At 38.4% G+C, this 20,214-nt stretch overlaps 2 protein-coding genes across 3 annotated transcripts in view; one reads left to right on the forward strand and one right to left on the reverse strand.

Moving 5' to 3' along the window:
• Positions 1–4,485: 4,485 nt before the first annotated feature.
• CEP55 (centrosomal protein 55) lies at positions 4,486–17,298 on the reverse strand. Its single transcript, XM_074874020.1, has 8 exons — positions 17,116–17,298; positions 15,707–15,991; positions 12,879–12,944; positions 11,932–12,073; positions 9,528–9,841; positions 7,595–7,666; positions 6,613–6,738; positions 4,486–4,993 (listed from the first exon to the last, which is right to left on the reverse strand). Exons 1-8 carry the CDS (start codon positions 17,296–17,298, stop codon positions 4,787–4,789), a joined length of 1,395 nt encoding a protein of 464 aa, XP_074730121.1. The 3' UTR covers positions 4,486–4,786.
• Positions 17,299–19,445: 2,147 nt separating this feature from the next.
• Positions 19,446–20,214, forward strand: part of MYOF (myoferlin) — a 71,348-nt gene continuing 70,579 nt past the window's right edge. For both annotated transcript variants that reach the window (XM_074874944.1, XM_074874945.1), the window contains exon 1: positions 19,446–19,533. In XM_074874944.1, coding sequence (XP_074731045.1) covers positions 19,446–19,533 — 88 coding nt within the window. The remainder of the gene's footprint in view (positions 19,534–20,214) is intronic.

The raw sequence follows: 20,214 nt of genomic DNA on the forward strand, positions 1-20,214 counted from the left end.
TGTAATGCTTCATCCTATTGATTTCAGGTCATTGGTGTTGATAAATTGAAAATTCCTGCTGTCCTCAAAAGAGCTCTCAGTTCCTACCTTGGAGTGTCTCAGATTTTATGTGTACTCTAGTACTGTGCATCACCTATGAAAATATAAATAGTTTTGGAATCAGACAAGACTATCATGGAATTGTCTAATACATTATTCTTAGTTAATCATTTAATGTTTTAAAATGGGTTTAAGGGGAGGCTAGAAGAGAAATCCATTGAGAGATACTAACCCATGAGATCTGGCTCTTAAAACTTGAGATTATTAGAAGGTCCCACACATGCATCCCCTATCCTTAGGCTATACCCTAGGCATCCACTTTAGGCTGCTTGTCAGAAACCCTATATGTTCTGGCCATGTGGGTGAGAACAAAGATCCATTTTTCGCTGCACTTATGTTCTTAGGGATATAAATTATGTAGTGCAGCTTTTCGGCCAGTTGTGCCACACACTGTACAGACTAGAGGAAATAATTCTATTTCCCTACATTGTACAAAACTGGCATTTGAAACAAAAGGTCCCCATTAGCACATCTTTTGCTTTTTCCTGATCCACAGCACTTGCTCAGTTAAGAAAACTGGGGACATGTGACATGATTCCCACTCTATGCCAGTGGGTTTTTTGCAGGAATCGAAGTTAGGTTGATTTGGTCTAAAACTCTCTGGCTTCTCTTCTTCCTTGTTAGGCACCACATTTTTATTTCCTTCCCCACCTTTTAAAGTCCCACTTACACTGCAGAATCCTCCAACACATTCCCTCACTGTGCAGGTGACTTCAGAGGTCCTGGACTGCCCTTCCCTGGGACATATGCAACTGCCTTGCTCCAGAGGGCTGCCTTGAAAATAACCCAAACAGACCCCCATACTGACAGTATGGCCATATTTTTAACACCCGGAGACTTTCAGTAGGGCCATCCCTTACCGCAGGGAGTACCACTTGGCTACCTAATTCTGTTACATTTTCCAAATTAGAGAAAGGAAAAGATTTAGAAATGCTGCAAGTAGTATTCTGAGTTGTATAGTTTTGCTGTATGTAATGTAGCTTGTATTACTATATATACTATATCTTTCTTTTATGATAGAGATAATTGCTTATCATTTTTAAGGTAAAACCATTGCCATAACTGTTACTGTAATCTTAACTGTTCAATCACATTACAAAATATGGAAACTTAATAGACAGGTTGATTGCCAGATTAAAATGGAAATGCCTAGAGCTCCTCTGCTGCTACATTTTCATTGCTTGTAAGCTCCCACCTATCTCTGCTTTGTTATGGAGATATCACAAGAGCAATATTCCCCCTAGTTTTCTTGAAGACAGTGCACTGCTTACATTAGTGTTCTTTGCCAGGTGAACAGTGATGTCCTGTTGTCTCTAAATATTTGTGCTGTTCAGCGTGATTCTTTTACAGTATAACCGGTACTACACCTCCCTGCCACTTCTTATCTGTGTGGTTAAACATAAGTGTTTTAATTGTATAGTTTGCCTAAACATTTGTAGTATTTATTGGCACATGGCAAATAACTAAGTGAAAGAAGGTTCTGAAAACCAAGAGCAAGTAAAATTAGGAGTTGATCCATTTAATATAAGAAAAATAAGAGCCATCTTTCAATTATTATTTCACAAACGGCTCTCCTTGTGTAAAAAAAGTCGATTATGCAGAGTTTAGCTGTCTTTCCAACCACACTACATTGCATCAAAACCACTTAATTCACTTGCTGTTTACAAAGAACACTGTATGTGAAAGCCAGGATTTATAAATATGCTAGTATTGCTGAACCCTTGTGTTAATCCAGAAGCTTCCCTAGACCAACATCTTCAAATGATGCAGACTTCACAGAATTTCTGCTAGATTGAAATTCAATTACTTGAAGTGGACATAACTCAGACTAGTGAAATTGTAAACACAAAGCGCTTGAAATGACATTTTTTAAATTACTTCCTGCCTTACAGGGAACTTACAGCTAAACCTTAGCATTAAGATGAGCTCATTAGGCACAAACCTTTCTTTCCTACGTATAACTAGAGAGAGGAACAACAGACATTTTTCTTCATTTACTTTTAGGATAAAAAATAATTTTCAGTGTGGGACTCCTTCTTAGCTTCTGAAGAGTAAAAAAAGCAGTGATATGATCTGCATGCTTTGAGTTGAAGTTTTATAGTTGGTTTTAGTCACTAGTAAGCAAAGACAATATTTGTGGTTCTGAATTCAGAATAGGTTTTTTGATGCACTAGAAGGTCATTGTGGTATTTTTCAATACATACCACACTGATTATATGTATAAATTTATCAGTAAGGTTTTTTTGGGCTTAGGTCTACTATTTAGCAGGAAGGACTAAATGTAATTAAAGTTCAGAAGAGGTGCTGAAATGAACAAAACTTTTTAAAGATTACCACATTATCAGCTTTATGAGTCTCCCTCTACAGTACCAGCTTCTAATGAAAATGTTTTATGCTAATTTAAGAAAGCCTCAGAACTACTGAAGAGTGCTGACCTACAGCAGGCAAACTTATTTCATCTATAATACATAAAAGATCAGAATTTCCTTCTGCAGAAACTATGCCAAGCGTGCAACTGGGAATGTAATACTAACTGATTAATGTGTTGTTAAAAGACAACTAACTTAAACTTCCAGAAGTAGTTTAATTAGAGATTAAAATTACTAGGCTGCAATGAAAAACATAGCTATCCTGAATTTAAAGGATGTTCAGAAAGACAGACACGAAATTAAGCCAATTTCCCTCATGGCAAAACCCGGATATTCTGAAGCATAATTTCTGCTTTACTCATTAGTTCACCTTATCTTTGGTCAGAAAACCTGGTGCTACAATTAAGCAAATTGTCAAAACACAAATATCAGCCTGAGACATGGTCAGTGAAATTGAAAAGTGTATAGGTAGTGGCTTCTGTCTCATGAACACTGGATTTAATTGCCAACAGCATCACTTGATATTATAATAGTTATTGAAAACAAGTTGGAACACAGTCTCATATTTAATAAGGTTTAACCATCAGAAATTAGGGTCAACATCATGGGATAAACGCGTGCAGTTTTGCAGCAAAGCATGATGGAAAAACCTGATACTAGCTAGCAGTCAGAATCAGTATACCAGAGAAAGGATAGACCTTGGGTATTTCACTATCCTCAGCAAACCATAAACTAGTAAAAGAAGCAAATTTATCTTAACTAGCATATCTTTGTAAAATTTCCTCACTTCAGTAGTTTTTCTGGAAGGAACTGCTTGTTGGACTTAACCACAGATGCAAGGAGCAAAATGCTAGCAAGAGATCCAGGCTTACAGTAGGTGCTAGAGGAAAATAAAACTGTGATTACAAATCCATAAGGGAGTTTTTTGCTAGTTTCTAATTTGTTGCAAGAATTTATTGCAAACTTGTTGCCATATTAATACCAAAATACAGTGACACTTCAAATCCACTAGAGCAATTTATTAAAAACTGCACTTTTAAACTGGGACATTTGTCAAATATAACAGATTGAATAACTGACATCTCCCAACTTTAACCTCTAAAATACAGAAGCACAAACAACTTGAGCATAATTCTATATCCAGACTTCAAAACTGGTCTCTGACATTGGTACTGAGAAAAGTTTGTATTTCAGACAAAGTAGTTTGTATTTGCTAGGAAGTTTGTTTTCCCAATGACATGTTTTGTGAGAAGAGCTTAAACCTTGGTCTGCATTTTTATATGAGCTCTAAGTCACCTCTGACTGTGGTTGGGGAAGATAAGCTACTTCTGATTGATGTTTTCAACATGAATCTTAAGCACCAAAGATCTAACATGACCCTCCTGAGTTTTAATGTATCAAGATGGTGTCCTAGTTTCAGCCAGGATAGAGTTAACTTTCCTTGGGTTGAGAGGGAGCACAGCTAGAGGGCCGGAGTATTTCATACCATGGGATGTCATGCTCAGTGTATATAGGTGGAAGTGGGCTCTCTCTAGGTGTGCACTGTTTTCAGTGCAGTAGGTGTGCTGCTGTGGGGGGTAGTCACCGCACTCAGTAAGCCACTGCTGCATGTTACCTGTTTTTTTGGACTCACTATTGTTGTTTTCTTGTTATATTTAGTAAATTTCTTTCTTTTTATTCAACCTGCAAAGTTTCTTCTTTTTGTCCCTCCCCTATTTCACTGGGGAGCGGGGAGGTGAACGGCTGGCCAGATGGTAACTGGCTGCCGGCTGAGTTCAAACCTCAACAGATGGCGATACATCACATATGTATATGATATATATACATGTATGTATACACTATATATACACACACAGACCATGTATATATAAATATATATATAGAGAGAGAGCGCGCACCTACAAGGGCCAAAAATCTTTTGCAGCTATTACTGTCAGTTACGGTACAAGCACGATCATCAGGATTCACCAAGAACTGGAAATGCCAAACATCAAAATAAAGTCTGACACAATAGGTGTGCTTTTACTGTTCTCATTTTTTATAGTGCAAAAAAAAGTCAGTAGTTTACTATTTGACAATATTCCTATTTCTAAAAATATTTTCATTTGCACCCAAAAATGCAGTAGCTGTTTTTTGCAAAAACAACAGGTAAATATTTGAGGCCAAATAAGTTACTATAATGTTTTTGTGGAACTGAATAATAAAACTAGTAGTCTTTTACAGAACCTCAAGAAAAGGCCTTAAAAAAGATCCTTTGCTGTTGTAGAAGAGCATATTGACAGTGTGTATAAAGCAAATATAGTAAGTCCATTTGAAGCTCAAGCTGTACAAAAGTCAATATGTGCTAGTAATTCTCTATGCTGGCTTGCTGGATAATGCACTTTACATCTGGGACACTCAAGAAAACTTTCATCAAGAAGGCTTGAATATTTTGGGGAAGGACTTCTGTCATACACAGTCAGCTTCTCTTCAAACACAGCTTGCAAATCTTCTTGTGGTTTCATATGTCCAGATTCCTGGAGTTTCTGGAAAAGGAGAAGCTCTAAGTCTTAGATTGGGGCATACATGCACTGATCAAATACTGGAGGAAAAAATATTAAGGTTTGATGGCCCACAAGCCTTGTGTGTGTTATGGCACTAAGGGTAGAATTTTAAAGATGGCTAAATACAGTTATGCTACTTGCGTTAATAACAGAGGGTCTGTTGTACAATTCTAACATCGCATTTAAATTAGATTGCAGGTAGCTTTTCTGCAGGCTATTTAAGACAGGTTTCCCACAGTGTCTAATGGGGAATCCTTCCCCAACCATCTTTCCTAGCCACTCACACACTATCTTTCCTTAATAAAAATGATGCCTCAGTCCCTTCTATATAGGATGCTGCCTGGTTACCTTCCAAAAAAAACTCTGCTGTAATTTTCTCTTCTCCTGATCCCATGTGTGAAGGATGTCCCTAACTGTAAAAGGCACCCAACTGTCCATTTGACAGCTATTCCTCCAGCTGCTTATCACAGAGAAACAAAGCTGTAACTTCCCTGCTCTGCCTGGACTTCTGCTCTGCTCCCAGCAGAAAGAAGGTTTTTCGGTGGCCTCCCCTGGCAGCAGCAGCAACTACAATCCTTAGCAAGTGAGGCTCTCCCAGGGGCAACACATGACAAGAACATCACCATCTCAGGATTCATTCCATTCCCTTCTTCATTTGAAAAAATACTTCCAAGTTGCATACAACTAAGAGGAAGAGCAGTCTGGCAGTCACAGAAGAATTTCTCTCATCTGCAACTTGTTAGGAGCTTTTGCATTTATCTTCTCTGTTAAAATCAGAGCAGACCCAGACCTGATCTAATGAAGGACAGGGGTGTCCGATTTCCCTTTTGAACTTCATTTAAGTCCAGAACTGCAGTTTTGACAATCCTATTCAGCTGTCACCTCATCTTACAAGATACCTTATAGTAGAGTTCCTGAAGCACCAACAGTCAGAATGCATTTCTGCCCAAGAGCAGGGCAATCCTGGATACAACACAGCAAAACAGATCAATGGCTTGCTTAATCTTTCCCTACAGATTTCTCCATTAAGTCTAGGGCTCAAATCTAGGTGGCTTTCTCTGGGCTTATATAATAAGAAGCAAACAGACCACAGTCCTCACAAAACAACAAATGTCCTTTTTCATTATAGTAGAGAGCTTGACTTTTTGGAAATGAAAAACACGGGTTTTGATGATCCATCCATCCTGTATCAGATGGAGATTGGGGGAGAAATTCAACTTCTATATTTAAGGATTGTGTCCTGTTCACTAGCAACAAGTCTGACTAGAGAAGCAGTGCAGCTTTGTCATTGTGCAACAGACAAAACTGGGTAACACATTGTGATACAAAATGGTTATGTTCCCTGCTCAGGAACCTGACTATTCTGGATCTCCTTCTGCAGTACTAGTTCTCTGTGCATGCTGTAGAGAAAGAACGATGCCTAGCTAGTTGATGTAGGCTTCTGCACCTTGGGGCCACATACCTAAAGGATGTAAGGACTCATTGAATATCTGATGACGTTAGTGAAAGACTCACTAGCTTGAAATAAGATCCCAAAGTGAAAAATGTACATTTATGCAAAATCCCTGACTAAATTCACCTGGAAGTTATTGGGTACATACCAGAGGTTCCAGATGGGTTATTTGCTCCCTGGCCTTGCGCAGTTCCTTAAGGACTTTGTTTAGCTGATGTTGCAAGTTCTGGCGATCAAGCTTTTCTTTCTCAAAGTCTGTGGTGCATATCTGGATCTGGCAATCCCCCAAAGTGAAAATTGAAGAATTAAAGTCAGAGTTATTAAGGGGGGAAAGAGAGAAATGTTTCCCCTTCATATATTTAATGTAAGTTTTATTCTGCAATCATATCCTAAAATAGGATTTAAAAAATTTAAAAAAAAATTTAAAAAAAAAAATCACTTGTTGCTTTTACTACAGTGAAATTTATACATACCCAATTATGAAAATCTTTTCATTAATAGAGGTAGAGTTTGAAGTTATTTTGGTTGGAGGGTATTTCAAGCTGTCTTGCAATCTTAAACTAAACATTTTATAGAAAAGCATATACTGTGAGTTCTCATTAAAAATGCCAGTTTCTACTCCAGGATCTTTCTTGTAGCAAGATATTTTGGACAGAAACTATGGGTAACACTGCATGCCCAAGCTTAGCAAATAAATCAATAGTAATAACATCAATTAGATCTGTAAGAATGTTCTTGGAAAAAATAAAGAAGATGGAAAAGTTGGCAATGCAATTATTTGTGTAACTTTATCAAGAGTATATTACAAAACTTCAAAGAACTGATTGGTTTTAGGATGTTTCCCATACCTAATCTAAGGATGTTCAGTTGAACAAGTGATTGTGGAGAAAACAGCATCAGGTTTAAATCACACCCTCTTAACTGTAAGAGGTTACAGACTTCTCTTGGCAGGCATGTCAAAATTTTTAGAAGCATCAAGAGATTATTCACAGTTGAATATTCATATCTAATATTACTTTAATATACTGAGTATTAATATTATGAATACATTCTTAAGTTTGAAGTTAGTCTAGAAAGCCTTTATGCATAATACAGATAAAGTATCAGCATCTTAGCATATATTTGGGTACCTGTTGTTCCAACAAAGCTATCCTAGTGCGTTCCTCCTGCTGTTTGAGCAATGATTTATGGAAAAGTTGCACCTACAAGGCAGAAGAACATTTGTAACAAACAGCTTCCCTATACAACAGTTAATAAGCTTAATAAATAATGAATCTAAAAAGGGATGGAAGTAAACTTTTATATTCCAATGCCAACAGAAAATGTATGCCTATTATGCAACACCAAACCCAATTCAAGTATCTCTACTTCCCTGGGGGAAGCCCCAGGGAAACATTATTACTGCACTGAGCAGGGGAAATGCAGGATGATGTTATAGTTCAAAAAAAAAAAAAAAAAGTCAAACTGAACTTTCTTAGGTGATTGCTAGGATGCAGACAAAGATACACCTATGTTTGCACTAACAGGCCATGATGTTAAAAAAAACAAACAAGCAATGCAACTTTTTTTTTTTAAATAGTTTAAGATTCAAAGTACTATACTATAATGGATTAAGTAAATGCATACATAAAAATATCCTCCATTATCAGCATGTATCAATTTTTATAGTGAATGCTGTTGTTCACCTTTTAATTATTATTAACCAGTGAGAACCAGCCTGTTTTTAGACAGCTAAACTGTTATTCTGGTTTTAGCCTACTTTCATGAATAGTAAATTTTATTCTCATATTTCAAATTTCAGTTCTACATTGCTTTGGTTTTGACCTCAAACTTCTCCAAGGAGCAAATCTATCTTATTTGGATATCCTGAGGACGGTGCTTCAAGGACACTCTAGTTTCTCTTCAGCAGATACGTGGTCATGATTTCACATGCATAAGAAGAAACAACAGATTATTTTTGTTAGCATCACCATGCTGATAGGAATATTCCAAGACCCCACTGTAACTCTCCATGTAGGGGAAGTGGCAAAGTCCTCATGAGTATTCCAAACAAAAGGAGGTAAGCACTGAATATTTTTAGATAGAAACATAGAGCACATAGATGTCTTCCTGTCTCTGATCAGCCAGAGTGGGGTTCAAGTCACTGGGCTCAAAAAAAAAAAGGAAGAATTAAGAACAACACATATGAACAGCATTATTTCACTGAAGTCATCAAGGTAACTCTGGAAGATGGGCAAGCCCTACAAACATTTAGAATCTGATGCAAAAGCAACAGAACAGATCTGGCAACAGCGTAAACCATGCATATTGAACAGCCTGCCTGTCAGGCACCTCTTAGGCTTCATAGGGAATTACAGAACTCTTCTCAGTGGTTTCTACCATAGCCATCTTCAAGACAGTGACAACCTGAGGTCCATCCCTTCTCTTGCTTATCTGACTGTTGCTTTCTAGTACTCAGGTGTGCCTGCATAGTTCTTATCCATGGCATCACATAGAGAACCAAATGCAGGAACTTACCTGAATGGAAAAACAAACAAACCCCAGCTGCATGGCCACAGTGGCTGGCTGGGGGCACTATCCAGGGACACTTCCACAGGCTGCTTATCCAGTAAGTTTGAAAATACAAGCCCACATGTGTATTTGTGGCATCCAGGTGACAGCAAATATCAGTGATATTCTACAGTTAGGACTACATGATAAAATAGCCTGTATGGACTTGAATTTTTACCTTTCCTGTTCTCATTTACTATTAACCTCGAGGATGAACTAGATTAGAATCAATTAGGTATTCTCTCACTTCTCCCTCTTGGGTCCCACAAGACCAGGGAAATAAGTAAACAATAAGTTCCTTGTTTAAACAAGGAGATTTCACAAAAGTTTGGATTTTGATTCAAACCAATATATTAAAGAAAAAATTCAGTTTTAACCACAAGGACATGAGTCTAGATGTACTTAAGGAAGTTACCAGAGCAAGTGAGTGATGGTCCATTCTGATTAAGCATGACTTTTCAGCTCTCTTGATTCTTTGGTAATGATCTTAAAGCTCCAAATGCATCCACATACCTGACATAAAAGATCTTCAGACTTTTTCTTTTCTTCTCTGAGCTGTCCTTTAATAATTTCATTTTCTTGTTTTAGTCTCTGCACTTTCTCTTCTTTAATTTTATTTTCATTTTCTAGAGTCTTCACTTCAGCAACCTGTTGTGACTGCAATAAGGCATTTAATCTTGTTATTTCTTGTGCTTCTTCATACTTCCTTTTGAATTCATTAACTTCAGATCTCAGCTGGGTTACAGTGCATCTTTCAGTCTCAAGATCACTCTTAGCAGTTCGTAACAGCTGGTCATAATATTTTTGCTTTTCATCTTGTAGATGACCTTAATGAGTCAGAAATAGTTGAGACAGTAATGTGGGGGGTGGGGAAAAAATTACTTGATCACAACACCAAATCCTTGACAGCATTTTAAGGCATATTGACAGACACTGTCTTTCTAGGCTATTATGCAGCTCAGATTAGCAACAAACTTTAGTTAAAACAGCTTTCAATACTTCTAATGCAGTAAAGTCTCCTTCCCAATATAGTTACTGGAAAACTGCAACTTGGCTTGCATATAGTATTCTGTGCTACAGCTGCTTCCTTCACTAACCCTTATAGCAATATTACATTCTTCGCCCTGGCTACACGAGCCCTGTGACCCACACATAGTTCTCAAGTGACCTCATACATTATACTGACACCTGGAAATCAAGGCCCAAAGACACTAGATCCTCACTTCCAGATTTAGGCTCCTTAGCCAAGGTTCTGGCATTACTCCCTCCCCAGAGATACCCTGGGGATCTGATGGGCTCTACTTCAGCATTGTTGACCAAAGCTGTATCATCCATTGCCTTTTGCAGATTATCTTCTTCAAAATGTATGCCATCATTTACTTCTAAATTGCAAACAGAAGGGACTAGGATAGGTTTTCTGGTAACAAATGCCTGCTTCTTGGCTAGTGACTGTTACTTAAACCAGAGTTTGAAAAATTTCTGCTTGTTGACCCAAGAAGCTTAGAAAGTAGGAAGAAAAAGAGGCAGTCTGTGGAAGTTCAGTAGTAATGCAAAATATACCTAGAAGCTGAACAAGGAATGCAGAATTTCACAGGCTTTGCTGACTTTTGGCACTGTAAATTTCTTGACTTTGATACTTTTCCTACTGAAGGCTTCCCCTCATTCTTCAAAGTATAATTTACTAGGGAGAGTTTTTTGCTTCACTGTTCTCCCTCCCCTTGACTATGAACTAAGCCTTACCTTCTTGTTAATGGTACTCCATTGTTGAGAGTTCAAGTGGTGAGATCATCAGAGATACACCAAGTTTTTCCTTGGAAAAAGTTGTCATATCTACTTTCAGCTTGTATAGCTAGGTTCTTAGAAACATGAATTTCTGCTACTGCCTAGCTGCTTGAAGAGAGGAACTTTCTTATACCCTTATTCCTAGTCTCCTGGCTGCTCTGATTACAAAGCTTTGACTGCAGTAACTGAGTTACATTTCCTGGTGAGCTACTTCAGTCTGCTCCCTCTAAATTACTGTTCATAGATTTCTAAACAGCACCAAAACAATACTATGATGATATTTAAGTTTTCCATAAAGATTCAAACAGTAATACAGAAACCAAGGCACTGCACATGAATTACTAAGTGGCAAGTATCTGTGGGCATACTCTTACTCCAGATCATGCTAGTTTCATTTAGTGAATTTACCTCACAGATCAGTTGCAGCATATACAAAATTAATAATTTGATAATAAGAAAAGCAAGCCAATTCCTTCTGGTTCTTCTGTTCAATGTGATTTTAATTTTATTCCACATGCTGGTCAAGCACAACTCAAGTCAATCTGAATGCGGGGTACAGAGAGGGTGCTCATTGTTGAGGGGCTGCATAGCACGGAAGTGAGCTAGAGGTGGCCAGATCCATATTGCGAAACACTGTTTTGAATAGATGCCAAAACATATCACAGGTTTTCATGCCCTGTAACAACTGTTCAGGTTGACTAAAGAACGTGGCAGTCTTGAGTCATTTTTATAATATTTATTTTTAAAAAAAGTAAATTTAAAAAACCTGATCCACACCTAGCTAATAAATCTCTAATGCTTCCGTTATGTAGGTTGAAAGTGTACTTTGAAGGATGGGAGACACATGTATTTGCTTTGCCACTTTCCACAAACAGAGAGGTTGCTAATAGAGTGTCAAGGCTGTTAAAAATCATCTTTGAAGTAGATAAGAACATGAAATGCTGTTGATCAAGTAACATAGCTAGATAACAGGAAGCAAAGAAATTTTACTTAACGAAATTTTACCATTAAGAAACCAAAATGTTGAGAAGAAAGTCTTGATTTTGTTTAATTGTGCTATAATTTCTTTTCAGAAAACTTATTCTATAGATAATTATGGTTTGGGTCACGTGTGGGGAAAAAATAAAGTTAATACCTTCTGAACTGAATTCTTTAGATTCTCGTTGGCTAACTATTTCTGATTTCTGTTCCAGTTCAAAGATCCTTCCAAGCAGTCCCCTGACATATGCTTCACGTTGCTGGTCATACAGCAGCCACTGTTGGTTTTTCTCAAGAGCCTTCATGAAAAGGAACAGAAGAACAACAAAAAAGGCTCTGGTAATTTATCAGATTTTAAAAGTATTGGTCTTATTTCTTAAAAATGTTAGAAGTTATATATTATACAGTTTAAAGATAAGCTAGTTAATTCTGCTGCAAATTGCAGTAATCTTCTCTGTACAATAAATAAAACCCATATTTATTTGGAAAGGTAAGTCAGCTTGTTGAGCATAACTTAAAATTGCAGCAATATTAAATACTGATTGACTTACTTCTTGGAATGGAAAAATAGCTTAAAAAAGGCTTTCATGAGTCATGCTCAGATTATGAAGAATTAACCTTTCAATCTCAAATGTGAAGTAAAATATAAAATAACATCTTGAATATTTAATAAACTAAAACTGTATCATTAAAACTTAAAGTTTGGAAGAACAAGTACATGGATTTTATATCCGACTGGATCACAGAATTATTCAGGTTGGAAGGGACCTCAGGAGGTTCCTAATCCAACCTCGTTCTATCCCAGGCAGTGTCAGCTCTGACGTCAGACCAGGTTCCTTGGGGCTCCTGCTTTGTCAGCAACCACTTTTTTCTGATGTTCCAAGCAAGGTTTTTCAAAGATAATAGAAATATTGTCTTTTTTTTCCAAGTCTTTTTATTTAAATTAAATTGTCTTATCACAAAATAGTTTTAGATACTATATTTTAGAGGGAAACATACCATCTGAGGTCCCATACTACCCAAAAACATATATGGTGATTATTTACATTCTTACGCATCTTGATACAGATGATTTGTACTTGCAGTGTTGTACAGGAAACTTACATCTTTCAGTTGTTTTTCAACTTCATGAAGATTAGTTGGTGATCCAGTGCTGTTTGTTATACTTTCCTGCAGACAAAGAACAACCTGTTAGTGTTCTTTAAAACAGATGGCTGAAACAGTAAAGCTAGTCCTGTATAACTATTAATCTCGCATAAATAGCATAAGAATATTTTTAAAATGGAAAACAGATGCATACATGTGCCTTGTGTTTAAAGATCTTTACGGTCTTTTTTTTTTTTTTTTCAAAAAAAAGGATCTAAGTACATAGAAAACCATTTCATAGATTTAAAATAAAATCTCCTGCAAGATACAGGACAGAGATTTACATTTGATTTATTCCATAACTCTGCAACTCATAGTTAAATTAAAACATTTCCTAATAAGGCTATCATGTGTCTTCTGCTGAACTGCTATCTTGGAAGACCTGAAGGGTACAGGAGAGCTTCTAAAAAATGAAGATATTTAGGGCATTACTTAAATACACAAAAAAGGTGTTTGTTCTATTTGCATATCCTCATACCAGTTTGACAATAAGCCAGAGCTATAGGAGCTGTTGGGGAAAGCTAGAGACCTTGACAACTTCATTGGGGTAACAGGAAGATTATAAACATCTGGGAAACCTGTCCGGAACCATAAGGACATACTGCCTGATTTTCTGAGACCCAGTCGACAGTAAATTGCTTAAAGTACGAGTTGGAGAGTTCTTTAGACCCATCTAGAAACTAGAAAGCATTAAAGAGTCACTGCATGATAGAAAAGCTTTTTTTGAAATTGTGTAAATAAAAGTCAGAGGGAACTTTAAGGAGATAAAAATGTAGATTACTAGCCAAATACAAGCTAAATTTTTCCAGTTTTGCAGTGATTTTTGGAACATGATTTAGAACAAGCTTTATAACTGAAAAAAATAGAACTGTGAAATTATTAAAATTTAGCACTTCCTAATAAAAATAGGATTTACAGAATCACAGAATCATCTAGGTTGGAAAAGACCTTGAAGATCATCCAGTCCAACCATTAACCTAACACTGACCATTCTCAACTACACCGTATCCCTTAGCGCTATGTCAACCCAGCACTTAAACACCTCCAGGGATGGGGACTCCACCACCTCCCTGGGCAGCCCATTCCAACGCCTAACAACCCGTTCTGTAAAGAAATACTTCCTAATATCCAGTCTAAACCTTCCCTGGCACAACTTGAGGCCATTACCTCTTGTCCTATTGCTTGTTAGTTGGTTAAAGAGACTCATCCCCATCTCTCTGCAACCTCCTTTCAGGTAGTTGTAGAGGGTGATGAGGTCTCCCCTCAGCCTCCTCTTCTCCAGACTAAACAACCCCAGTTCCCTCAGCTGCTCCTCATAAGACACGTGCTCCAGACCCTTCACCAGCTTCCTTGCCCTTCTTTGGGCACACTTGAGTAATTCAATGTCCTTTTTGTAGTGAGGGGCCCAAAACTGAACACAGTAATCGAGGTGCAGCCTCACCAGTGCTGCGTACAGGGGGCTGATCACTTCCCTGTCCCTGCTGCCCACGCTATTTCTGATACAAGCCAGGATACCACTGGCCGCTTTGGCCACCTGGGCACATTTAGAGACACTATAATTGCTCAGGTTCCTATTGCTATGAACTTTAGAACTCCGTCTCGGTGAAAACTTTCTCAAAATTGTTCTACAACTGTTGTTTCCATTTCAGAGTATATTTGCTGCTCATATGCCACCTAGCAGTTTCAAGAGCATTCAGTCAAACATGAGTCACATTTTGTTGTCCTCTGTTGATAAATCAGTAAAAAATTTAGAAGAAAATTCTGGTTTTAAGCTAAAAGATATTTTGGTAGTTAACTGACAAAAATATCATGGAAATCTTTAACATACATTTTAAATTCTCTAACAAAATTCAAAGTCTCTTGAAATTGAAAATAAACACGGTGCATTTAAAGTGGTATTTCCAAAGATACTGCATTATTAGAAGTTATACATATATGTATGATCACTGAAAATTAGATTTTTTTAAACTGAATTTCTAGCAATTACTCAATTTCTGTGTAGAACGTGGGGAACCAGCACCATCTGCAGGTCAAAATCTGGAAAAGATTTACAGGCACATACTTTTAGCCACCAACTTTCCTGTGCTCCTTATTGAGATACTACTGAATTTTCCATAGAACGTTAGGCAGGGGCAGAAAAACAACTGTAGAACACTAAACGTACTTGTAAAAGCTGCTAAGTACCTGGCACCATACCTATTAGCCACTTTAAATGAGAAGCAACGCATTATTCCTGTCGTGTCTTCTGTCACATTGAAGTATTTACTGTGTCTGATGCCATGTAAAGTACAGGCAACTAGTTTCAACAACCAAGGAGCAAATGAGGATTCCTAAGGCAGGGAGCAGAAAGATATTCCCATGACTAAAGGTGAATTAGATGAGGAGCTTAGTTCGTCTTTTTTGATGTGCCATGTCTCTTCTACTGCTGCCTTCTCAGTCTTTTTAATCACTGAGTATACAAACCCGAGAAGGGTATAGTATCTGCTTAAGCAACAGTAGATCATTACATGTAGTACCACTAGTTATACAACCTGTGTGTGAGCTTGAAAAAGGGACCTTACAACACAGCATTAGAGAATTCTCTCCCCAGCTGTGTTGCCTGTAGTTGTGCTTCCTGACAGTTCTTCATTTAGCATTCAATCTGGATACCATCTCTTCATATAAGAATATTTCAGCATGCAATGCAACTTGTAAGAAGACTAAAAATCCATCCTATTTATAACAGATATTGGTGCTCAGTGGGTTAGACCTGGAATTTGCAATTACAATGTTTCTTCAGTGCTTACCTGGGATACCTGAGAAGTACTGGCTCTGTTTTCAATCTCATAACATTTTGCAGTAACAGTGGATGAATTACATTTTAATTGGTTCACTACTTCTGATAGAGGACAAAGTAACCGTTCTCTCCTTTCTGCTTCCTTCGTTTTTTCCTCTAGTTGAGTTTGTAGTAAGGAGACTTCATTATTCTTGTTTTTGCACCTAAGCTTGTCTTTCAGGTTTTGGATTTCTTTGTCCTTCTCTCCAATAAGATGGTTGTGTTTTTCTTTTTCTCTTTCAAGGGAAAGTATTTTCTAAACACAGAAACAGAATAAAGAAGTGACACAAATGAATAAGCATCAGTCTATGCAACAAATGTGTTAGCAAGTTTACAACAGTTTGAGAAGATACTCACTTTGAAAGATTCTCTCTTAGCCTTTAATTAGCTGAGAATATTACTGTTTACTCAAAACAGACAATACTACAGTGATCATCTGAAATATTTCAAGTGATAGTAAAAACAGTCTGAAGCAGATGAAACAAGGAAAGAGTGCAAAGATCCAAATTTCACAGACTTGGTAGGTACTCAGTTTTGTATGTGAATACAGATCACTACAGGGTATGAACCTTAAAACACAAGCAGTACAAGAACTCTAAAACTCTTCCAGTGAAGAGGTTGGCAGTACATTTCTTAGAGTTGGTTAGCATATTTAGTAGCTTTTGAGAAGCAGGAGAGCCTTCTTGCAACTAAATGACAGTAAGTTACAAAAGTTATAATAAAGCATTCAGGTGAAGGATCCTGTTTTCCAAATTATCTGGCCTTTTAGTTTCAAGATGTGCTTTAGTAGGTATTTTCAACAGGCACTCCCTTTTCAGTAGGCCTCTGGCACAGGTAATTATTACATAGCATTAGTACTGCAGCTGAGATACCTTGAGGCTCTATGTAAATTTCTGATTATGGTTTTATTTACCTATAGCTGAGTGGGAGCTTGAGAATATAGCTCAAGCAAATACTCAGCACTTTTTTGCATGTTCTTTGGCAACTGTTTGTAAACAATGTTCTTTGCAGGCAGTGTTCAAAATAATTCCCTGGGACCAACTGTTCCAAACAGTTGGACGTATGAGGACAGGTCTTAGTGGACCAATTGGCACCTCTGGCCTCAAGTCTTTGTATTTAACAGCCTTGTCAGATGGTTGTAATTTATTAGTTCAGTCATCATTGAAAAACATTTGAGAGCAAAAATGCCAGACTAGTGACATCAAAGTGACAGCAGTCAAACAAAAATGTCAAACTAATGACATAGTAGTGACATCAAAGTAAACTAAATTTTAAGAGGAAAGATTAGCATCTGGCTTACAAAGTCAGACATACTCAGACTCATGTTAACCGTGTACAATTAGGACGTCACAAACATTAGCTTGAGTACATTCACCTCACCTCTAGGAGTCCCTTCCTTTCCGGATCAGTCATTTTGTTTTTCCCTTTAACGACTTCCTCCATCGATTTTCTCAGGGCAGCGTTCTCCTGCTTATACTTCTCGAGATCACTCTCGGATCTGGAGCTACCCGACTTTAAGCCCCACTTACCAATAATTATATCTTTAGCGGTCTTAGAATTCATCTTTAAGCACCTATTAAAAAATAAAGGTAGCGTTATGGAAGAGCAATCCCTTCTACCAGGCAGGACATAACTCCTGACACAGCTTCAGTCAAGCACGGTCAGGGCAGGGCTCCCCAGCTCCTGCTGGCGGCTCTCGGACCAGCCGCGGGGAGCGAATGGGCCCGTGAGCAGCCTGAGCCACAGCGAGGCAGGCGGTCTGTAACCGGCGGCGAGCGACAGCTGCGGCTCCAGCCGGTCCCGGCCCAGACCCGCTTCCGGGAGTTTGAATCCCGCGGCTCCGTGATCGTCACTTCCGCCCGGGACGCCTCACAGCCGAAACCAGGGCTACGGCGTCTCCGATGGGTCAGACCAGGCAGGGGGAGGAGTTACAGAACGCTTCCGCGAACACAGTAGCTGGAGGAAGCTGGGCCGGCAGGCAGGGCGAGAGCGGTGCTAGCTGCCCGATGGTAACGGCCGGCACGGCCCCGCCAATTTCTCCACGGAATGCCTGAGAGGAGGCTCCCCATTGGCTGGCGTGAGCGGCCACGTGACCTGTCTAGCCAATGCTGTGGGGCCTTTCTTGGCGGCGCCCCGTTTATCTGCCCCCGCACTCCTGTGAGGCGAGGGCTGCCCCATCCCAGATCGGGGTGGCTGGGCTCTTCAGAGCAGGTTTGGGCGGTGTTTGTCCCCTTTATGAGCCCGTGATTATTTTTCCCTTTGCGGGGACTTCTATTTCGTTGTTAAAGGACCGTTGTAGAAGGGGGGAGGGTAGGTGAGCACCCCCTCATTTTGCTTCCCAGTGGGTGGCTCTCCCCACCTTACCCGAGGCTTTAATTCACTCGCTGTTCGGGCAGAAAGGGCAGCAGCCTGGGACAACAAGCCTGGCCTGTGGCTGTGGCCGTGCACCAGCTGGAGGACTTGTCTGGGACTGGGACAGGCAAGGATGGAACAACCCACCATGATGCTTCTGTCAAGTCTTCAGGGTCCTTTCAGTGCTGCATCTTGGGTGTCTTTATGCTAATTTCTTCCTGAATGTGTTGGCTTTAGATTACCTTCCCCAGAAGTCCTCGTCCTCAGCTACCCAAAATCTAAGCATTTTATAAAAGGATTAACGTCAATCTTGGCTTCAAAAGTAGTAAGCCAGGATAGTTCTCATGTGACTATATAAAAACTAGGCTGAGCTTTGTCCACATAATGACTCATTTTGCTCCATCTTGCAGTCTTCCCCTCTTATCTCTACTTAAAAACATATTTTGCAGTGGTACCATGTCCCGCTTGCTTTTTTACATCTGGTCTGCAGCTGAGAAAAACTGCTGTAAAGCTGAGCACGGGGTAGCTTAGAGCAGATTTCTTTTTACTCCTTGTTCAAGTTTTACCTAGTTTCGTTTTAGTTAAGTCTACTGCATGTGTTTATATTAAGACAAAATATTTATAGGCTTCCAAACAATACAGAGGGTGTTCTCACATTTTTTGGATGTAGTGCCTTAATTTTTCTTTATTTTTACTTATGCATATGTATTTTCATAATTTCTCAAAAGATCTACTACATTCAGCATGTTAAGTGCAGAATCTAGTATTCTGTGTAAAGCGTAGTTGTTCCAGAGCACAGCTGAAGGGGGAGCACTTAAAACTACTTTTGAAGACCGTAGGTATTTTGTGATTATACACTGACACGGAGGCAAGCTAAAAGCATTTAGAAATAATGAAGTTCTAAAAATTAAGAGGATTAAAAAATAAAAGCTATTGTGAAATGTAATACCTTGGTATACAAAGAGGCAGATGTGGTGTATCTTGATTACTGGAGTTGTGCTTAATGTTCATGTGATGCTTATTCGTGTCTTGGTTACTTACCACGCACTTTAAGAATAAAAGCAACCAAAAAAATCTGCACTCGTTTTTACACTGTGCCCTTTCTGTTACTGGATTTCGCTAGTTCTTGTTGTGCAGCAACACAGAACTTGGTGTCAATTTACATGTACTTCTTTTTTTTTTTCATAGCCTTCAGTAGCTAGTCCGTCATAGATCCACCCATAGACCTTTACTGTAAACCAGCTATTCCCTGCCTCCTCTTCCTGCTAGCATTTCAGTCCAGAAGTTAAGGAGTTTGAAACTTAAGACTTCCTTGAATTTCTTTGGTAACAATCGACGTTTAGTCAAGACTGGAAACAATGCTTCGGGTGATTGTGGAATCTGCTACCAATATCCCTAAAACAAAGTTTGGGAAACCAGATCCTATTGTTTCTGTTATTTTTAAAGGTAAGGAAAACTGTCATAAATGTGCTCAGGGAGGAGGTCTTCTGAAGGATGGTGCCCTGTGTAAGTATTTGACAATCTGTGAAAACATGTTTTCCTGAAATTACATCTGATGTAACTTTAGGGAAGACTTTTTAATTATAGGGAGACAGGAATTACCTGAATGAAGTTTGAACTGGGTGGAGTACACTGGTCTTTTCTGGCCATCAGTGCTTCTGTTTCAGGATCCACCAAGCTTTTGCAAATTAGCCCTTTGCTTTAAAAACCCAAATCTAACTGCATAGAAAATCTACTTTTAATTCTGGTATTGAAGATTATCTTCTTGTTTTCCATCTGAAAAAAATCATTCCTGTGTCTTGATTACTTTGCATAGCCACTGCTCACTGTTACACCAGTTTTTATTGTGACTGGTTTATTGTCATTACCAGCATGCTGAAAAACAGTAGTACTGAAGGTGTTTGGTTTTGTTTCATTTGGGGTTTTTTTACAAACTTAATTGCACTTTAAAATTTTGCCTGCTGAGAAATTAATTTAAAATAAAGATTTAGAAGGAAACCACATCTTACATTTTCATTGCTCATCAAATACATATGGGAGAAGGAGAAAAGAGTGTGATAAAATTAGCATTGATACATAAAGTTAATTATATTTTACAGTATATTTTACCTGTTACCATCATTTCCT

Source organism: Strix uralensis, chromosome 7 (assembly GCF_047716275.1).
Source record: "Strix uralensis isolate ZFMK-TIS-50842 chromosome 7, bStrUra1, whole genome shotgun sequence".
Lineage (NCBI taxonomy): Eukaryota > Metazoa > Chordata > Aves > Strigiformes > Strigidae > Strix > Strix uralensis.